Consider the following 16,897-nt stretch of genomic DNA (forward strand, 5'->3'; position numbering starts at 1 on the left):
CTACTTTAAGGAAGGCATGACCCGCCCTACTCCCCCTCTGATTGGCTAGTACATGGTACACCTAACCCATAGATATATACACATATCACAGGTATATATATATATATATATATATATATATATCTATGGATTAGGTTTAGGTAAAAGGAGTGGGATTGGTTGAGGTTAGGGTAAGAATGTCAAGGTAAACCAATAAAAGACAGTCAGAGTAGGGCGGGACGCAAAATTACTACGCAGCTTGATTGGTTGGGGTTAGACATTTCACCTCGAGTGGTTAAGGTTAGGATAGCCGATTGGTCAGGGGATAGGCCCTGTACAAATCAGGTTACGCTGCCTTGCGTAAGAATGGACGCATGGCCAATAGTAGCTATTGAAGGGCGGGTCTTGGCGTGGCCATAGTGGGGAAAAAATGTCGCGGGCGGCATGGATGTATATTAAGAGAACATGCCCATATGCCTTTGCCATCCAAGGGTGGGGGGGAGCGTTTTCTTAATACATCCATGAGGGGGAGAGAGAGAGAGATACTTACATCCCGGAAGTATGTTCCGTTGTGCTAGCCTATCCCCTCTGTTGTGTGTGTGGGGGTTGTCAGAACTCAACTGACTGTTAGATGAGGATCCCTGTTCATCCCTTTACATTACATGTTTCTCATTTGTATGGCATGTAGATAGCAGATACCACAGAGTGACAATGCAGATTCTCACTCCCCATGTTTACTGGGCTCAGCGGCACGGAGAGATTTTCCTCCGGGTGGAACTGAGCGATACAAAGGTAACGTTAACGTTATAGGACCACAACATCCAACTGGCTGCTTTAAGCTTTAACTCACAAAAACCTGTCGTTTATTGCTCAAGAACGAATGTGTTTAAATGTCTTTAAACATTATGTTGTTAATGCTGTGGTGGGTGTAACCAAAGAGTAGGTCTACGAATAGCATAACCGTTAACGTTAGCTAGCTATCTAAAGTGATGATGTTCAGTAACGTTAATAATATGGCTAAATTGACCTCTACGGTTTATTTGTGATGGCCAGAAGAAAACTAATAATACACATTTGTTCTGTGTTCAGAAAATATGTTTATGTTTTTTTGCCGCCTAAATAACACTTTAACGGGTAACGTTAGCTAGCTCGTTTAATTTCTGTCTTCGTAGTCATAAAACGCTAACGTTAAATGCTATGTCTGCATGTCTGTTTAGCGTCACTGTAATGTCGTAAAAAAGTTGTTGTCCAAACTAACACTATAACACATGAATTAATTCATGGAGAATAACAGTTGAAAAAGACAATTTGACTTCCTTATTTTGTAGCTAGCTACACTCCATAGTTCAACTACTAACCAAATACTTCTGATATTCTCAGATCAGTCAATCAATTTCAATTTAACAAAATCAATGTATTTAAATGTCAAATCATATACCATAATATTCCAGTTACATGTTGTCCAATCCAAGATACCAAGCCCAGCTCATCTTCAAAATACACTAAGATGTTTAATGATTTGTTTAAGCCAGTCAAACCGTGTATTCAGAATTATCTATAATATTTGTCAATTTGGCTGGGTTATGTCTTCACCTCATCACTGAGTATCTAACCAACTACTATAATTTCATTCTGCTGACCGTGTGTTTGCATTAGTAACGTGAAATACAGGTTCCCCATCCTCGTCCTGTATCTGTTAGACACATGTCTTATAAAAGATGCATGGCCTTTAATTGTTGTTCTGGATCTTATTGAAGCCTCTTAGGAGAACTCAAACAGGCTGATGGAAGAACACCTGTCATGTTGAGGCTGGGTATCTTTGAATTTTTTTTATTATTATTACTAATGCCAATACAGTTACCGGAATTTTGACACTGGTTCCTGAACGATCCTTTTTTCTATACCATTTTTTACCAATCCATTGGAACAAAAAATAAATTACAACATTAAACATTACAGTACAAATCCTTTTTTCTCAGCTCCTTTACACCAATGTGACACTACTAACTGTAGTTGAGCCTTTCTAAATACAACACACACAAACATGGTTCAAAATTAGCACCATCTACTAGCCAAATGCTGGTAAAATATGTAAGTGGCGGGTAGATTTGCTTCACGCATATGCCAAAAAAACCATGGTAATCTATTGAGTGGCTCGTCAAATTTGAACATTAACTAGCCATTTGGCTGGCGGGGGAAAAAGTTAATTTTGAATCCTGCACACAAGTGAGCCCAGTCTCTCAGATTTACATCTTCAGCAGGAACCAATGGGCTTTGGGTTTAGTGCAACAGAAAGGGTAGGGAAGTCTCTAAGTATTGAGAGACTAACGCGTAACATTTGTTTTGATCTTTTCATGGGATTTATTGACTGTAACCAGACTTATCCTTTAATTTACATTGTGTGCGTCAGTGTCGGGTTGGTCGTGATGGCTGCTTTTTGTGTTTTTTAGAATCTTGATATCAGCCTGCAAGAAAACAATACACTTCAGTTCAGAGGTTAGTATTTTCATTGGTGCATGTAAAGAGTGAAAATATGTTAAAGGTCCCATGGCATGAAAATTTCACTTTATGAGGTTTTTTAACATTAATATGCGTTCCCCCAGCCTGCCTATGGTCCCCCAGTGGCTAGAAATGGCGATAGGTGTAAACCGAGCCCTGGGTATCCTGCTCTGCCTTTGAGAAAATGAAAGCTCAGATGGGCCGATCTGGAATCTTCTCCTTATGAGGTCATAAGGAGCAAGGTTACCTCCCCTTTCTCGGCTTTGCCCGCCCAGAGAATTTGGCCCACCCATGAGAGAGAGAGAGAGACATCATGGCTTTCAAACGAGCAAAGTGGCAGTTGGTCAAGGCCACACCCCCACCCTCCACCTTGCCCCCCCTCTCTCCTCCTCAATAGCTACAGACACAGAAATGGCACATCCTAAGGAAAGCTCATTGTGGGACTGGCTCTAGTGGCTGTAATTCTGCACCAAGGCTGAATTTCGGGGAAAGAGACTTCAGATACAGTATTAGGGGACCACTAAGGTCTATATAAAAGAGACTTCAGATACAGTATTAGGGGACCACTAAGGTCTATATAAAAGAGACTTCAGATACAGTATTAGGGGACCACTAAGGTCTATATAAAAGAGACTTCAGATACAGTATTAGGGGACCACTAAGGTCTATATAAAAGAGACTTCAGATACAGTATTAGGGGACCACTAAGGCCTATATAAAAGAGACTTCAGATACAGTATTAGGGGACCACTAAGGCCTATATAAAAGAGACTTCAGATACAGTATTAGGGGACCACTAAGGCCTATATAAAAGAGACTTCAGATACAGTATTAGGGGACCACTAAGGTCTATATAAAAGAGACTTCAGATACAGTATTAGGGGACCACTAAGGTCTATATAAAAGCATCCAAAGATGGGACCTTTTTAATAAGAACAATTCAGGACAGTTGCACAATGACAATTTTGAAGTGAAACATTCTAAAATATTCCACAAACTTTCACATTATTTATTACATCTGTCATGATAGCAATTTCTGTATGAAACACATTGTAAAGCTTAATATTGTTATAATATAAAAAAATATAATCCTATTGTTCCACAGCACAGGGCCATGGAGCTAAAGGAGATAATGAATACAAGTTCAGTTTGGAGTTCCTGGAACCTGTTAGACCTGAGGTATTCATCTTTTATTCATCTTTTACTAATAAGTGGTGAAATCCATTGTTATATTGAAATTAGTTGTTTTTTGCATTATTGTAATACGATTTAAATTAAATGCCACAGTGCGCAAGGTCAGCTATTGATTTGATTTCCTACAGTGTCTGCTATTAACTTACAGATAACTGGAATTAAATATTTAAACAAAATAATGGAATAATAATTAAAATGCAATAAAGACCAACCATATTATTTGTCTAGTTTTTAACATATTCTGCCAATACAAACTTCTGCACAATAGCACATTTCATATAATTTCCTTTTTGCTATTCAGATGAAAAATCCGCAGTTTTATCATAACTGCAACAAAGTTTCTAATTGTTTTCTTCTCGGGTACAGAAGAACAAACTGTGTTCACACAACAGCTACTCACATTATGTCATTTCCTTCTGTGTGTCAAAGTTTAAAAAACAACAACCTCATATACATTTTCTAATACTTTGTTGTCAGATCAACCATAAGTCCACCCAGCGTCAGGTGGACATCAAGATCAAGAAGCAGGAGGAGCGTTGGTGGGACCGGCTGACACTGCAGGAAAAGAAGCCTCTGTTTTTGGCTCCGGACTTCGATCGCTGGCTGGACGAGTCTGACGCAGAGATGGAGCTTCAGGCTAAGGTAGGAACTTGGCAAATAACAAATAAAAGGCCACTCTGATGAGAGTAACATTTTGTCTAACATGGAAGAGGGTTTTGATTGTTATTGCAAACCTGGCGTGAGTCTGTTGTGAAGGCAACAAAATGTAGTCTTTGTTAATGCAAACAGGTTTTATGGGATTATTATAGTCTCAGTTGGTGCAGCCAAGAAAAAGAGGTCTGGGTGAAGCTACATAGCCTGTTTTTTTCCTCGTGCCCACAAAAATTTGCATTTCTCATTTTGGTTTGGCATAGCTCAACTTGGGATAGGTGTAATTATCAAATAAGCTGTATGACAGTTCTCTTCTTCACTGAGAAGTAAATGTGAACCTCTCTTACACATGACTCTACAAAGCCACCTCTCACTGGGAGAAAAAAAACATGGCAACTATTACGGGAAAGCTATGCAAGTTTTCCTAAATGATCCAATAAAATCTGTTTTGGAATAAAACAAATGAGAAGATCAACATTTATTTCTCATAGTCATTTTATTCATTCAACCTTTATTTATACTCGAGAAATCGTTGACGGGTGGCCCTCATTTACAACGACATAGAATCAAATTTCAAAGACAAAAAAAAAAGTAGTCAAGAAGTCATTCCATCATCTGATCCACTCGGTTTGGCTTGGAGCTGGTGGACAAAGATGTTTTCCGAACCAAAACTTGTAGCAATAACTGAGCTTTCAATATTAACCAGGCCTACTTCTTGCTTTGATTATTTCAACCAATCTTTTCTGTTTTTTTGTTTATGATTGTTTTTCATTTTTGCCTCTTCATATTTTGTTGATTAAATCCTCAAAAGTTATTGTTTTGGTTATTTTGTAGACGCTTTCATTTTCTTTAATTTCCCATGCGAGCAATAAAGTAAATACAGCGTTTCCCACAGATTAGAAAGCAATTTGTGGCACGTGTCGGGGGGGGCACTGTTGGATGCTGTCCTTCTCTCCTACTTCAATGCCTAACAAATCTATCTCTTTCTCTCACTGACCCTGTCTTTCACTGGTTGAAGCCTGAAAAAATTGTAAACAAATTAATAACATAACTAATTACACCGGTCGGACTGTTGAGCTTTGTTTCAGACTGATAGCTCCGGTTCAGGCTGGTCCTCATCCTCAACACGTGCCTTTTTCAGTCGCGGAAAATACTTTTCAATACTCATCTGGATTGAAGCAGCAAACATTCAGTGTAAGAGTAAAAAATTACAACCCAACTGCAAACTTGCGACTAGTTAACTTTCTAAAGCAGGCGCAATCGCTTGTTTGGTAAGAGTCGGGTCGGGACTCCAACATTAACACACTGACAACATTGTATTCAGAATATAAAATATTTTTATAGCACTTTTTAATGTGTGATTGTGTAAAGGTGTTCAATGGAGACAGAGTGTGTGTGTGTGTGTGTGTGTGTGTGTGTGTGTGTGTGAATGAGAATGAATGAATGAATGAATGAAATGCAGCTGAACGTATTTTAAGTAGCGTCTAAAAAAAATAAATAAATAACAAAACGCAATGTGCGCCAGCCGGTGTTGATAGTGAGGCCACACATTAGTCTATGTGTGGGAAACACTGAAATATGAAACACAATGATGAACATGTTTGGTCATTGCAGAGTGAGATTCTGATGATTCTGATTTCTTTCAGCAGGAGGAGAATATAAACAAGATAAGTGTGGAGTCAAGAGTTCGTAAAGACCGTGAGTCGCGCTGAGCTCTTCACCTGCAAACATCAAAAGCTCTCAGAAATGTTTCTGATATCAGCTGTCATTGATGTTAACATGTACTGTCCTGTAGGAGGAGTTTTAGCGACGTTAGCATCAGTTCATTTGAGTTATTTTTTTCTGTCCCCCAGCATACCTCGGGCTGAAGAAAGGCTACTTGTTTATGTACAACCTGGTGCAGTTCTTGGGATTCTCCTGGATCTTTGTCAACATGACGGTTCGACTCTTCATTCTTGGTCGAGGTTTGTAAAAAAAACAACACTAGTGAGTAGAGATGGTCCGATACTATTTTTTGCTTCCCGATACCGATTCTGATACCTGAAGTTGCGTATCGGCCGATACCGAGTACTGATCCGATACCAGTGTGTTATATATTTTATTATGTTTTAACAACTGTAAACTACTATCCTTGTATGGATGTGATATGATTTCTATCTTTGTTGTCTGTCTGGCTCAGGTTAAACTCTTTGTGAAACATGAACAAACACAAACAATGAATGCAACAGAACTTTCTTTTATTCTCCAGTTTGACAGTCCGTAATAACGGAAAAAGAACATAAATAAACTACTTTAACGTAGATTTTCTTTAGGGCTTTATTACGTGGTATCGGATCGGTGCATAAACTCCAGTACTTCCCAATACCGATACCAGCGTTTTAGGCAGTATCGGTACGGTAGAGATGTTCCGCTGGTATGGAACATCTCTACTGTGAGTCAATGAAGTTATGTTTATATCCAGGTAATCTGCGACAGAAAGGCAAAGTTACTTGCAGAGAATAATTCTGACTGGCCAAAGTAAATAATATGTGTCATGTTAATTAAAGGTTGTGCGACCACAACAAGTTGGTCCTCCTGCCTCAGGTGTTGTCTCACCAAACTATTGCTGTTGCACTATATACGGTTGCTCTAAATGCACAGTATCTGCATTACTTCTCTTACCACTGACAATAATGTGGTTTTAAACGAGCCAACAAGTGGGCCAAAACCAGTGTGTCATTAGTGAGGTAAACCTGTGAGGTAAAGATTGGAGTGTAATCATTTAATTGCATATACATTATTAAATTCTACTGTAAAAACAAAAAACAAAATTGACATTTTTGCGTGTGCTGGAGCTGTGTTTGCATAAAAATAGGTGGCGTTTTATAGGATAACTCCAGTTTACTTCAGCTTCAGTCTTATTTTCGTAGTTTGGGCCGTAATTCCTATCAGCCATGATTTTGTTCTCACCAAGTTATCTGTTGAGGTCTGGGAGCACATCAACCTCGCCACTACCATGTCCAAAGGGGCGAGAAACAGTCAGACAATCAGACAAGTTGTATACAAGCCAACAGTTTAGCCATTGTCAGTAGTAATCCCTCATTGCACAGGAAAACGGTGTGCTCACAACTACGGTATGTATGGTAGGTCAAAGTTAAAGTAGGAAGTCCGTCTGTAAACTGTGATATTTACAACGGACAGGTTGAGTAATAATTTTACTGTTCGCATTTGTTTGCTCTTCCAAATAAGTTGGGCTTAACTGCAGGTTTGTTTACAACCTGTCTGTTGTCCCTATGTTCTCATATGTCACTCGAGACAAACGATACGGGTTTTATTATTTTTTCTTTATCCTATCTGACTTTTTTTTTAATGATGTCTCCATGTTTCTAGAGCTCAGCTATTAGCTTGGTGAGTACAGAGTTTAGGGCGGCAACTAACGATCATTTTCATAGTCGATTAATCTGTTGATTATTTTCTCGATGAATCGATTAGTTGTTTGGTCTCTAAAATGTCAGAAAATGTGGATCAGTGTTTCCCAAATGCCCAAGATGACGTCCTCAAATGTCTCGTTTTGTCCACAACTCAAAGATATTCAGTTTACTGTCACAGAGGAGTGAAGAACCTACAAACTATTCACATTTAACAAGCTGGAATCAAAGAATTTTAACTTTTTTCTTAAAGAAATTACTCCAACCGACTAATCGATTATCAAAATAGTTGGCGATTTAAAAGTTGACAACTAATCGATTAATCGTTGCAGCTCTCACAGAGTTATCATAACTGAGATGGCCAAAACTATGAAGATAAGAACCACAATTATCACTGAGTTCACCTTTTAAATCTCACTTTGAACAGTTTATTTAAAGGACCTAAAGTGTGTTTTTTTTTGTGTGTGTTTGAGTCTTAACTACCTTTTGTGTATGTTACTGCCAACCATTTTCACATACATACTGAATGTTTAACTCCAGGCTATTTTCAGTTCAATTCAGTATGCCATAAACGGCTGCTTGCAGAGACCTGAAACCTGCACATCACATTTTATTTTTAGTCTCCTTAATGTCAGTTGTATCGTTCTTGGGCTTTATTCAGTACATCGCACGAATCTCTGTTAAAGTGAGAACAGACACACTCGTGGAACAGCAGAATTGGCAGACTGTACAGGGATGGAGTAGATAAAGATTTGAAAAACAGGAACAAAACAAACAATTGTATTACTTAATAGCTTTTGAATCTTATAGACTAAATAATGAATAAATAAAATAATTAGCAGTTTCAGGGTGAGTGTTAATGGAACACAAAAACATACAAACAAATAAAACAAGCAGGAGGTCCAGTAAAACGGAGAGCGAGAGAGAGAGGTCTGTGTTTTTGTTTGTGAGCAGCTATTCACAGATGAGCTCATTTGAATTGAAACAGGAACACGACACAGCAGGGATTTGTTTTGCAAATGATGAGGATTATGGATAGTGGCTCATGCAACGTGCTGTTTAATTATGTCTTGTTTTTGTCTGCCACAGATTCGTTCTATGATACCTTCCACACCACGGCTGATATGATGTATTTCTGTCAGATGATGGCCGTGCTTGAGGTCATTAATCCCTTGTTGGGTCTGGTTAAGACTGGATTTTTCCCTGCTATGCTACAGGTAACACAGGGAGACAGCCACTTCTCATTGTATTGTGATTTCAAGCCTGATGACAAAAACAAAAAATATTTACTGTAAATCGTGAAAGGAGTATTCACATATGCCAACAGTATGTGGACACTCAAACATTACCGCTGCAAAATAGCCTCGGGAAGGAACTTGTTTTGGTGCAACTTGTGAACGTTTAAAAATTTTTGTCATGCGAGACAAAACTCAGATTGGACAGATAGTCCAGCTAGCTGTCTGGATTTACCCTGCAGAGATCTGAGGAGAAGTTAACCATAGTCCTCAGAAATCCACCAAAGTTTAAAATTCCAACACCGCCACTCCTCAGGTTACAAGCTTTTCATCAGATGTTGGAACCTGGCTACAGGGATTTGTTCCATTCAGACTCCAGCCAATCCATGCAACCTCACGTCTCACAGGCGTAAATGTGTTTATTTACGCTTCAAGTCAAATCTCTGCTTTCAGGTAGGGCTGCACGATATGAAGAAAGATCTAATTGCCATTATTTTGACTGATATTGCGATTGCGATATGATTCACGATATTGGAGGGAATGTAATCATTTTTGTATCATTATTCTCATTTCCATTGAAAATTAAAAGAAATTAAAATGATCATAGTGATTTTTGCAAGGATCTGTACCAAACAAAGATGTTTTCTGTAGTCTGTAGGATAGGACTTGTAGGCTGCAACATCTCTGCAGCACCACTATACTTCATTCAGAATGGTTTGAGACATATTTTGCCTTTTAATAAATATTGCACCCCCCACCCCCCTGCGATTAGGATATTTGCACTAGTCCATATTGCGATTGCGATAAAATTGATAAGATTAATTGTGCAGCCCTACTTTCAGACCTGGAAGGCATTCATAGTGTTTCACTCAGTTATAAACATGATAAGTGACAGAAATCGTTATCTAACAAATTTTAAAGGCGACTTTGAGATTGTTCAAACGTTGCTTTGCCTGTGCGACCGTCCGAGGAGCCGTTCCAGTGAAGGTTACTGGCCCCTTAAAGGTGTTGGATGGTTTTGAGGTCAGGGCTCTCGCAGGCCAGTCATGTTCTTCCACAAAGTCTGAAAACCATTTTTTATTTAACCTTTATTTATCCAGGTAAGTCGATTCAGAACAAATTCTCATTTTCAATGACGACCTGTCACATTCACACAGTTCCACATTCATACCTGGAAGCTGCCCAGTACAACCACAGTCTGATCTGCTGGCCACTGGGCAGCTCCACTGGAGCGGTTGGGGTTAAGGGCCTTGCTCAAGGGCACCTCAGTGGTTGGAATGAGGGAGGGACAAGCGCTGCTCTTTCACTTTCCCCACCCAGATTTTTATCCTGTTGGTCTGGGGATTGAACCGACGACCTCCGACTTCTTTATAGATGTAACTTTGTGCACACGTTTATTCTCTTGTTGAAACCACATCGGGTTCACGATTGTCTAAACTGTATGCTGTAGCATTAAGATTCTAGTTCCTCTAAACTCTAGTGTGGTTAATCTGAGATCTCTCTTTATTGTGCTCTGTGATGTTGCAGGTGACAGGGAGAAACGTCATTCTGTTTGTTATCTTCGGCAGTCTGGAAGAGATGCAGAACAAATCTGTTGTCTTCTTCGTCTTCTACCTGTGGAGCACCATCGAGATCTTCAGGTCCGCTCAGATCACCTCCCCCCCCCCCAATATCTGGTGAACATGTTGTTGCCTTCTGTAACATCAGCTCTTCCTTCTCCACATCAGGTACCCATTCTACATGCTGGCCTGCATCAGCACAGAGTGGAAGCTGTTAACGTGGCTGAGATACAGCCTCTGGATCCCTCTGTACCCACTGGGGACTGTGGCTGAAGGTTGGTGACTAGTTTACTTAGAAAATTGTGGCATAAACAAAAGTCGGGAGAAAGTATAAGGGGTACACATGTTAGTCGTTGCTGACATTTGTCGTTCTGTGCATGTTTCCAGCGGTGGCTGTGATCCAGTCCCTTCCCATCTTTGATGAGACACGTCTGTTCAGCCTCCGCCTCCCTGCGCCGCTGGGACACTCTATAAGCTTCTCCTACACTCTGCAGCTCTACCTGGTCCTCATGTTCCTGGGTGAGACATCCACTAACACACTGCCATCCTCTCTGACTCACCTTCTATCTACATCTGAACAAAACAGCCAACTACTACACCCACAGGCCTTGATCATTTTGAGTCAGCTTACCTTTCTGTAACTCTCACGTTGCTGGCCCACCTGCTATCGGGTTTTTCCCAGCTGGTTTGTTGATAGTTAACATTACCGGCGGAGACATTTCAATCAGGAGAGACTTCCTTGCAAATATGAACATATTTATTGTACAGACAAACATGAAAATGTAACGAGTCTCTGAAGATTGGACTCCATCGAAACCAAATGTCATAAAGGGTTAGTGAAACCCAAAAATATCCCCTGATGAAGTCCAGACACTGGTGGTGGTGATGAAGGTGCACATCACCACCATCGACAGCCAAACGCTGACTATACCCGAGGCCGAGGGCAAGACCACCGCAGGTAGAAGAGGAGGAGTCGGGACGCACTCTATTCCTGAAACAACAACTGAACCGTAGGGGAAAGAGCAGATTTAAAACAGGATGTCATGCTGTGATAGGCTTATGACAAATGGCCGACTCTGATTGGTTTAACTAACGACACCGCTGAATCTGATTTGCTACTGACAAGTGACATACCATGAAACAGCTGATCATTAGGAGTGATGACAAAAGGAATATGAAGTCTTCCTGTAGGAACTTGCGCTGAGCTCCATAAGACGCGTTACTGCATAAAAGTAATGAAAGAGTAATAAGTCAGGTCAAAAAGGTTGCTTACAAAATCAACTTTTGAAGAGGAAGTGTCTTATTTCAAGTGTGGTCTGTATGATAAAATCAAAAAGGTAATAGTTCGCAATCAGAATCATTTGGGTTTCATGTCGATGAAAATATGAGATAAAAATGAAAACATCATAGTTTTCAACGGTTATTAATTATTTCAGGTTGTTGTCTGAATAACCACTTAAATATTGCCTGTTGTATTGTAGTTAGTTTACTTAATGTAAACATTTAAAGACCATTAAAGTGGTCCACGTGTTTTACCTTATTTATGACAAATTCCTTTCAATTGCCTTCATTTCATTACACCATAAAAATCAACTTGCTCAAGCTACAAACTTGTTCATCACAGTCTAAAAGTCAAATCTGCTTTTGTTTTTGTAGTTGATGCCATTGGTATCTCTTTTAAGTGCACACTGATTAAAAAAAAATTATGCCAAGAATTCATCTGAACACACCTCCCTGTTAGACCAGCATGCCCATGGGCGCAAAGATGGGTGCAGGTGCATTTGATATTGAAACGACGTGGGCGCTGCGGTCTTTAAATAGCAAAGACACTTGCGTCTGGCTTTGCGCCACGCTGCGCCAGGTGCAAGATAGGGCCCTTGATGTTCACTGTGATGGATTACTTTACCAAACCCCAAGCATTCTCAGATTCTTTGCGCTTGGATTTCCGTAGTGAAATGAATTGAATAGAAGGTAGTGCCTGCCTGAAATGTCAAAAAAAAAAAATTACACAGAAAATCTTAAACACTGGTCAGCGTTGGAAAATCTAAAGTATATGTGTGTTTTTTTTGTTTGTTTTTTTTTTAGCAATCGTACGCTACCAAGGATATGTTTCTTAGGTTTTACTTTGTCAAATCATAGGTAAACAGATCGTAAAATCTGACTGTATTTTCAGACATGGATTTTATTGGATTTTCACTATAGTCCTGTGCAAACATGTCTCTGGAAATGTTGTGGATGAATTAATTGTTTAGTTCTATGCAAACCGGGCTTTTTGTGTGTTTGTCTGCTCTTATCAAAAAAAATAAAAAATAAGGTTTGTGTAGCCACCCGATGAGACAAACATAAACTAGTGTATCAACGTAATGCTGACAAAGGTTTCTTCTCCTCCCCAGGACTCTTCTTCAATTTCCGCCACCTGTACAAGCAGCGGAGGAGACGATACCGCTCGAGGAAAAGGAAAGTCCACTAACTCACCAGCACTTTTATTTTCCACACACCCTGAACTGCCGTCCACTTAAAGATAAAGCAGCTGTTTTCTTTTCCTGTAATTGCCTTTTTATCATCTTCCTACACACACTGACCTGATAATGGAGTACTGGTTACCTTACTCCACCGCGTGAACTGTTAAACTTCTCCAGACCAATCTTGTAAAAAACTGTAACATCTCAACAACTCACTTTAGAACACTGTACAGGTTGATCCAGTGCTTCACTTCTACCATGTTTATTCTCTTAATAATGTCCATAATTAATGAAGATGTATCTCTGTGTCTGCACTGTCTAAGGTTCCGTTATGACAGAAATATTTTATGGATTTTTTTGTTGATTTTCTTGGTAGGGTAACATATATGAACATAGGAGTAATTTGTTTTAGAGTTGAAAATAATGTGGTTTAGGAAAACAATTTCTGCTTACAAAGTTACTGCAACAGATCAGCCATTTTTGCTTTATTTATACCTTGTTGGTTCAAAAATAATATTATTACCCTCAAAACTGCTTTTCAAAACATGTTTTAATGGTTCTTTTAACCCAATAATTCAAAATCAGATCCTTCACAGTCAATATTGATTAACCTTTTATATTTTGTTATATTTGTTGTGCATATTTGCAATTGAAAGCCAACACAGTTTTGATACTCTCTCTGTCGGTGTGTTTAAGGACGCTTCAGTCTCTGGGAATGTAGAATTTTCTGCATTATTTGAAATTCAAGAGTTGGCAAATTAATATGTTCATCTCCCTGATGTCCATGTTTGCTTGTTTTCGTCTGGGTGTTATTATCTGAAAAGCCTGTAAACAAAACGCTTGTTTTGTTTCTCAAATGTCGGAATGTATTTTAGAGAGAGTTTGAAAATTGTTCCTGCTTGCGACTGCATGAAGAGGCAACAATCTCAAGCAAGTTTCACGGCTCTGCAAGTTGAATGTGAACTTGTAGATTCTTTAAAAAAAATGTGTCTGGAGCGATGTAAAGTTGATAAACTAAAACACCACTTTTATGGTTCTTGAATCGATTATTTCAGATGCCTTTGCATGAAAAGACTTTGGCTCTTAACTATAAACTGTCAAATTTAGATGCTCGTTGTTTTCAGAGGAGCATTACGAACACTGAGCCTTGTCACTCACTGTTTTGAATAATAAAAAAGCCATGCAAATTACTGAAGAAAGGAATATTTATATCTGCTTACACTATCCTTCTTACTGGCCTTTACATAAGGACACACATTTATGCTTATACCTAATGACCGACAAATGTTTATTTTTGTCCTGCGAAACTGTTTTTGTTGAAAGCTGTGAGAGAGACATGGCATAAAATCAGGATTTTAGAGTTGTTAACTGTGAATTTTATTTATTTATTTTGTAGTTTATTTAAATAGGGACAGATACAAAAAACATAGATTATTACAAAAATAACAATCCAATGCCTGTATCACAGTGTTTGTAGCCATGGCTAATTCGCAACACCTGTCCCTAGGAGGGCTTTTAACAGTTCAAATAATAAATAATAATATATGATACATAATGAATCATGTAATGTGATTGTTTAAAACGCATAAAACTATTATGTGATGCTTTACAGCAGAGACAAAAGATTTTAAGTTGTTGAGAGATGGCACTCTCTGGAAATTGATGATGGAGATGCTCAAAGATGACGACTCAGATGATTTCAGATTATAGGCAGCTTTATTCAATATTGAACAAGATTCTCATGCGGGAGAGCGTCTCCATGCACCGCTGCACAGACCCAAGTGCTCTCTCCGAACTTCGGATTGACCTTACAGTCTTATAGATCCTGAAACTCACATCTGGAAACCCTCATCCATGATATTATCCTAATACTGACAGGTTTCGATGCTCTGATAGACTCAAGCATCCTGTAGGCCCCCTCCAAAGGTCATCAGTTACTCAATCAGGGTCTCTAATTTATTATTAACTTAAACATCTGAACCAGATGCCACCATCGCACGCATAGGGGCCTCTTAGCCTCCCTGTGACCTTCTCCCTCGATCTTAATAACACATTATAGAACTTATTAAATATGAAAATACATTTGAGTACATGCAGGCTTGATTATTTCACCTATCAGTTGGTTGAGGTTTAGCCATCGGACTTCACAGCCCGCTCTCTTCATTGAAGAAAGGCAGGGATGCGTTCGCTAGCTGATGCATAAAGATCTCCATTCTTTCCCTTCCTGTGAAGTTTGACCTGTGAAAAGGCGCTGCAATTTGAGAGGGGATGTCGGATTGACACGTCATTGAGGAAGTATTGATTGTTGCCATTTCAGGGTGGTTTTGTGTGTAACTTCGTGCTGAAAGAGTACAAACAGCAGAATAGGAGAAAGTGTAAAGAAGGACAGAAATGGAGGGTGAGGACGAAGGGCTTCACAAAAAGATTTGAACTTGCCTTTTGATTTTAAATGCTTTTAGCTCGTTAACACTAAAGCTACTGTAACTCCACAAGTACTGTGCATTTCTGCCAGTTCTAGACGGACTGCATCTCCGGAGTTCTCTCTGCTTTAAAGCCACTATGTGTAGGATTTAAAGATGTAGACCTTTGGCTCCCCTAGTGGTATTATTAAAAACTCCAGTTAAACATTACGCTGCTTCCTCTATCCCCCCATGGATCTGACATGTGGACACTGAGATGAAGGCAACACCTGCACCTGTTCTGTTTCTAAGTTAGCCCACTAAGGTTATTAAAGTTAACTAAAACTAAATTTAAAACTTGGTGTAAAAAAACGATTTAGTTAACTGAAATAAAAATAAAAACTAGACTAAAAATGAATGCTGATACAATATTGTGTACTTACAAAGCTGACTAAAATAAAAAAAATATACAGGAAATGGCTTTAGTTTTAGTCTTTGTCAATTTGATCAAATTTGTCAACACAAGCATGATGAGGCTTTGGTGCATATGTTTATAGAGACTGAGATGTCTCTGTTTGTATTGTAATACCTATTCTGAACTTCTTAAATCTTGCCCCTGACAAATACCCCCCATATTATAATAAAAAATAATAATGAAACTAATAAAATATAAACTAAAACTAATACTAATATTTTTTAAATAATACAAACTAAACTAAAACGTGAAAACCCACTCTGTAAAACTAACTGAATTGAAACATAAAGATGACATTAAAATAACAAATCAATGAAAACACAAATCTAGAATAACAACTCTGAAGCCCACACAGTTGTGTGTCAAATGATTCAGGTGGTCAGTGTGCGTTGCAGTTGTTCTCCAGATAGTCTAATTTCTTTACAAACAAAAATGTACAACACAATAAAAGTTGTACACGTTGCTGTTTGAACCAGTTCATATGGTGAGAACTGACAATAATAAAAAAAAAAAGTATTTTAAAACATCCTATTCAGTACATATCTTGGACACAATTCTTCTCTTTAACAAACCAACTTTAAAGATTTAGTGAGTATTTTTATAATAATGAACGTCCGTTACATTCAAGCCATTGCCAAATGAGTTGATACAAAGCTAATTAAGACCATCAGCTCCACACAACTCTCTCTGGATTTCTCAGTATGGCTACGGTCAGAAGATTGTGTCGTCCGGCGACTTTCCCGCGCAGAAACTCCTGTGAAGATAATTACCACTTCTGAAGAGTCCATCATGTTCTTTTAATCATCCATGTCCTCCTTGACTACTAGCAACTGTGTGGAGGAAACACGGTCAAAGAAGGCTTGTTTTACTCTAATATCAATATCTGCGTCAGGAATCCAGTAATTATTATTTTTTTAAATATCTTCCCTACTTCAGCTTTAAACGGGAATTTGTTGCTCATATTTTCTTGGACAATTCATGTCTTTAACGAGCGGCAGCTTCTCGAAAATCTTTGGGATTTCATGAGTAGATTTGAG

General features: G+C 38.8%; 1 protein-coding gene across 5 annotated transcripts in view; it reads left to right on the forward strand.

Annotated features, from left to right (window-relative positions):
* Nucleotides 1-14,176, forward strand: part of LOC114552624 (very-long-chain (3R)-3-hydroxyacyl-CoA dehydratase) — a 15,998-nt gene extending 1,822 nt beyond the window's left edge. For 2 of the 5 annotated variants that reach the window (XM_028573591.1, XM_028573597.1), the window contains exons 2-12: nt 668-771; nt 2,430-2,475; nt 3,584-3,657; nt 4,150-4,314; nt 5,970-6,021; nt 6,177-6,287; nt 8,820-8,947; nt 10,493-10,605; nt 10,693-10,799; nt 10,912-11,043; nt 12,918-14,176. In XM_028573591.1, coding sequence (XP_028429392.1) covers nt 691-771; nt 2,430-2,475; nt 3,584-3,657; nt 4,150-4,314; nt 5,970-6,021; nt 6,177-6,287; nt 8,820-8,947; nt 10,493-10,605; nt 10,693-10,799; nt 10,912-11,043; nt 12,918-12,994 — 1,086 coding nt within the window. In that variant the 5' untranslated portion in view covers nt 668-690 and the 3' untranslated portion in view covers nt 12,995-14,176. Of the gene's footprint in view, nt 1-308; nt 772-2,429; nt 2,476-3,583; nt 3,658-4,149; nt 4,315-5,969; nt 6,022-6,176; nt 6,288-8,819; nt 8,948-10,492; nt 10,606-10,692; nt 10,800-10,911; nt 11,044-12,917 lie in introns of those variants that run through there. The other 3 variants (XM_028573581.1, XM_028573607.1, XM_028573573.1) reach the window with 3 other exon arrangements.
* Nucleotides 14,177-16,897: the final 2,721 nt, after the last annotated feature.

This window comes from Perca flavescens, chromosome 1 (assembly GCF_004354835.1).
Source record: "Perca flavescens isolate YP-PL-M2 chromosome 1, PFLA_1.0, whole genome shotgun sequence".
Taxonomy (NCBI): domain Eukaryota; kingdom Metazoa; phylum Chordata; class Actinopteri; order Perciformes; family Percidae; genus Perca; species Perca flavescens.